The sequence below is a fragment of the Tachysurus vachellii genome, chromosome 6 (genome assembly GCF_030014155.1).
Source record: "Tachysurus vachellii isolate PV-2020 chromosome 6, HZAU_Pvac_v1, whole genome shotgun sequence".
In the NCBI taxonomy this organism is placed as follows: Eukaryota; Metazoa; Chordata; class Actinopteri; order Siluriformes; family Bagridae; genus Tachysurus; species Tachysurus vachellii.
The window spans coordinates 30,754,644-30,759,583 of record NC_083465.1 but is presented as its reverse complement, the minus strand read 5'-3'; the positions used below and the strand labels follow the sequence as shown (position 1 = coordinate 30,759,583).

Genomic DNA, 4,940 nt, shown 5'->3' with positions numbered 1-4,940 from the left:
TATGTAAATAATTACGTATAATTATTTATTAAAATTAAAATTATTATCATAATAATAATAATAATAATAATAATAATAATAATAATAGAGACATTTATGTATCTGGAGGGCAGAAGTTTAAGACGTGTTTTAAAACACACACCCTCAGGTTACACAGAGAAAGAGAGAGAGGTGCTGATTTAGCAGAAGTGTGTGTGTGTGTGTGTGTGTGTGTGTGTGTGTGTGTGTGTGTGTGTGTGTGTGAGGTCTCTACCGTGCGCTTGGAGAACAGATCCCGTGTTCTTTGCTTTGCTGTGACTCCGGATATGAAGCCGTGCGACAGCGCTGAATGTGTGTGTGTGTGTGTGTGTGTGTGTGTGTGTGTGTGTGTGTGTGTGTGTGTGTGTGTGTGTGTGTGTGTGTGTGTGTGTGTATGTGTGTGTGTATGTGTGTGTGTGTGTTCCACTCATACAGCAGGGCTGAAGGAGTAAAGCGCTGCGTTACGGAACTGACTCTACTACCGACACAAATTAAACACACGCACACGCGCGCACGCTGAAGTGTAAGGACCCCCCCACACACACACACCTCTCCAACACACACATCGAGGATCCGGGTTCGCCATCCAACATGCAGAAATGGTGAGTGATGATGATGATGATGATGATGATGAAAGCTGCGGATTTATTTGTACTTTCGGTGTTTTTTTTCTTTTCTAATTTCCGCTTTGTGACGCGACGCGTGTTTAATACACGTGCTTTACGGCAGAGTTTGTCACTTACTAAAAATGTTTGTTTTACTCGTTTTAGCGAAAGACTGAGAGACAAATCAGACAGAAACACTGTTGTGTGTGTGTGTGTGTGTGTGTGTGTGTGTGTGTGTGTGTGTGTGTGTGTGTAGCCTGAACTCTTCGAATCTTAAAAGTTTTCTCAACTTTTCAAACATTTGAGATCCTAGTTTGAGAAGTTTGAGAAACTAAAATCTTCAGGATAATGAAGTGATCTAAAAGACGGTTTACTGAGTTTATAGTGTGTGTGTGCGTGCGTGCGTGCGTGCGTGTGTGTGTGTGTGTGAACAAACTTGACTTTGTTTAAGCGCCTTCAGTACCAAAAAACCCTGAAAAATTACGCAGTTTATATTTTTTATAGATAAATAAATATTGTGCAAATAAAACTCCATAAAGTTTAATACATTAATTTTTCTATACATTCATTATTTCATACAATCAATATAAATGCACGACTATAAACAGGTAGAAATATATATTCTGTTCTATAAGAGTAAAGTTAGACAGGTTATATTTATAATAAAAGACCTTTAAATCAAATCTGAAGGAAAAACAACAATTTAATCCAAATGGATCAAAAGTTCTTTCTTTGTTTCTTCTGGAATATTTTCAAAAGTTAATATTAAGATAAATAGAATTAAATATTAATAAAAGTAAAATTAGATTCATAAGAAAATTCCTGATTATTACAGGTGTGTTTTTTCTTTAAGGTGTTTAATGCAGAACTGCTTTAAAAGTGGAATCCTGTGTTTAGATGTAATGATAGATTAAAGAGAATCAGAGCGACGTGTTCGAGCTGATGGTGTGTTTAGTGTTTAGTGTTTATTCCTCATGTTCCTCTTAATGATGAGAGTTTGTAACTTGTGTGAAGGACAGAATGCACTCGTCTGGTGGTGATGGTGATCAGATCAGTCTTATGAAGTGGTGAGTTATAGAGAGAGAGAGAGTGAGAGAGACAGAGAGACAGTCAGACACAGAGAGAGAGAGAAAGAGAGAGGCAGACAGAGAGACAGACACAGACAGAGAGAGACAGACAGACAGAGAGAGACAGACAGAGAGAGACAGACAGAGAGAGAGACAGACAGAGATAGAGAGAGACAGACAGAGATAGAGAGAGAGACAGACAGAGATAGAGAGAGAGACAGAGATAGAGAGAGAGACAGAGATAGACAGAGAGAGAGAGAGAGACAGACAGACAGACAGAGAGACAGTCAGACACAGAGAGAGAGAGAAAGAGAGAGACAGACACAGACAGAGAGAGACAGACAGAGAGAGACAGACAGAGAGAGACAGACAGAGATAGAGAGAGACAGACAGAGATAGAGAGAGAGACAGACAGAGATAGAGAGAGAGAGACAGAGATAGAGAGAGAGACAGAGAGAGAGATAGAGAGAGAGACAGACAGAGATAGAGAGAGACAGACAGAGAGAGACAGAGAGAGAGAGAGACAGAGACACAGAGAGAGAGAGAGAGAGACAGAGAGAGAGAGACAGAGACAGACAGAGAGAGAGAGAGAGATGGACTAAGTCGTGGGCCAGCGAAGGGGGCGTGATGTTAGACGGTTCAGTAATCAGACAGACAGTTAGCCTCACTGAGACCAGCTTAATGAAGAGAAAGTCCACTCAGCTGTGAGTTCTCTGACCCACACACACACACACACACACACACACACACACACACACACACACACACACACACACACACACACAGCTGATCTAAACTCGTGGCTCAGCTCAGTGTTAAACTCAGAGGAAATCTTTCTCCTCAGTGTCTCAGGAGAGTTTACATTAAAACGGCAGTTAGCAAACTCACTAAGCTGCTTAACATCTTTTTTAGCTGCAGCTAGCTGTGTGTTATGTAGTTATAATGTAGTGGCTAATTAATGCTAGCATCAGGATGTGAACTTTATTTGTTAATGATGTGTTAAGTGAACAGCAGGAACCGCTGGAGCTGGATATAACTGTTAATACATCAAACACATAGCATGGGATCTTATCCTATATCCACCTGTCCTTATTTCACTTGGCCCCGCCCCCTCAGTTCTGTTAATTTATCCACCTGTCCTTATTTCACTTGGCCCCGCCCCCTCAGTTCTGTTAATTTATCCACCTGTCCTTATTTCACTTGGCCCCGCCCCCTCAGTTCTGTTAATTGATCCACCTGTCCTTATTTCACTTGGCCCCGCCCCCTCAGTTCTGTTAATTTATCCACCTGTCCTTATTTCACTTGGCCCCGCCCCCTCAGTTCTGTTAATTTATCCACCTGTCCTTATTTCACTTGGCCCCGCCCCCTCAGTTCTGTTAATTTATCCACTTGTCCTTATTTCACTTGGCCCCGCCCCCTCAGTTCTGTTAATTTATCCACCTGTCCTTATTTCACTTGGCCCCGCCCCCTCAGTTCTGTTAATTTATCCACCTGTCCTTATTTCACTTGGCCCCGCCCCCTCAGTTCTGTTAATTTATCCACCTGTCCTTATTTCACTTGGCCCCGCCCCCTCAGTTCTGTTAATTTATCCACCTGTCCTTATTTCACTTGGCCCCGCCCCCTCAGTTCTGTTAATTTATCCACCTGTCCTTATTTCACTTGGCCCCGCCCCCTCAGTTCTGTTAATTTATCCACCTGTCCTTATTTCACTTGGCCCCGCCCCCTCAGTTCTGTTAATTTATCCACCTGTCCTTATTTCACTTGGCCCCGCCCCCTCAGTTCTGTTAATTTATCCACCTGTCCTTATTTCACTTGGCCCCGCCCCCTCAGTTCTGTTAATTTATCCACCTGTCCTTATTTCACTTGGCCCCACCCCCTCAGTTCTGTTAATTTATCCACCTGTCCTTATTTCACTTGGCCCCGCCCCCTCAGTTCTGTTAATTGATCCACCTGTCCTTATTTCACTTGGCCCCGCCCCCTCAGTTCTGTTAATTGATCCACCTGTCCTTATTTCACTTGGCCCCGCCCCCTCAGTTCTGTTAATTTATCCACCTGTCCTTATTTCACTTGGCCCCGCCCCCTCAGTTCTGTTAATTGATCCACCTGTCCTTATTTCACTTGGCCCCGCCCCCTCAGTTCTGTTAATTTATCCACCTGTCCTTATTTCACTTGGCCCCGCCCCCTCAGTTCTGTTAATTTATCCACCTGTCCTTATTTCACTTGGCCCCGCCCCCTCAGTTCTGTTAATTTATCCACCTGTCCTTATTTCACTTGGCCCCGCCCCCTCAGTTCTGTTAATTTATCCACCTGTCCTTATTTCACTTGGCCCCGCCCCCTCAGTTCTGTTAATTTATCCACCTGTCCTTATTTCACTTGGCCCCGCCCCCTCAGTTCTGTTAATTTATCCACCTGTCCTTATTTCACTTGGCCCCACCCCCTCAGTTCTGTTAATTTATCCACCTGTCCTTATTTCACTTGGCCCCGCCCCCTCAGTTCTGTTAATTGATCCACCTGTCCTTATTTCACTTGGCCCCGCCCCCTCAGTTCTGTTAATTGATCCACCTGTCCTTATTTCACTTGGCCCCGCCCCCTCAGTTCTGTTAATTTATCCACCTGTCCTTATTTCACTTGGCCCCGCCCCCTCAGTTCTGTTAATTTATCCACCTGTCCTTATTTCACTTGGCCCCGCCCCCTCAGTTCTGTTAATTTATCCACCTGTCCTTATTTCACTTGGCCCCGCCCCCTCAGTTCTGTTAATTTATCCACCTGGTCTTGTCCCTCACTTCTGTGTAGATGTATTCACCTGGCTCTGCCCCCTCAGGAGTCAGCTTCCTTTCTCCTCTTCAGTTGTCTGTATTATTTACTTGGCTCCTCCTACTCAGTGCTTTGGAATCATTCACCTGACTCCTCCCTCTCAATTCTCTATTTGTTAATTTGGCTCCTCCCACTGGCTTCTCTGTATTCATCCAGTTAGCTCCTCCCCCTTAATAAAAAATGTTAAATTAACAAACATCTGGTTTTTAGGTTTTACAGAGAATCTGCTGAGATCTCTCTCACACTCACACACACACACACACACACACACACACACACACACAGCTGTAACACTTCAATAGTTTCAGTAAAATTTTATCCTCTGATGATTTTTTCTACATTTCATTGTGTTCCATAACAATTACATTTATTACAGATCAGATATTTAAATACAACTTTAATGTGAAATACACACACACATGCACACACCACTGTC

General features: G+C 43.3%; 1 protein-coding gene across 2 annotated transcripts in view; it reads left to right on the top strand.

The window, feature by feature from the left end:
• Positions 1–331: 331 nt before the first annotated feature.
• Positions 332–4,940, top strand: part of bnc2 (basonuclin zinc finger protein 2) — a 186,574-nt gene continuing 181,965 nt past the window's right edge. The window contains exon 1 of one of the 2 annotated variants that reach the window (XM_060873257.1): positions 332–620. In XM_060873257.1, the coding sequence (XP_060729240.1) occupies positions 618–620 (3 nt within the window). In that variant the 5' untranslated portion in view covers positions 332–617. The remainder of the gene's footprint in view (positions 621–4,940) is intronic. The other variant, XM_060873255.1, reaches the window with a different exon arrangement.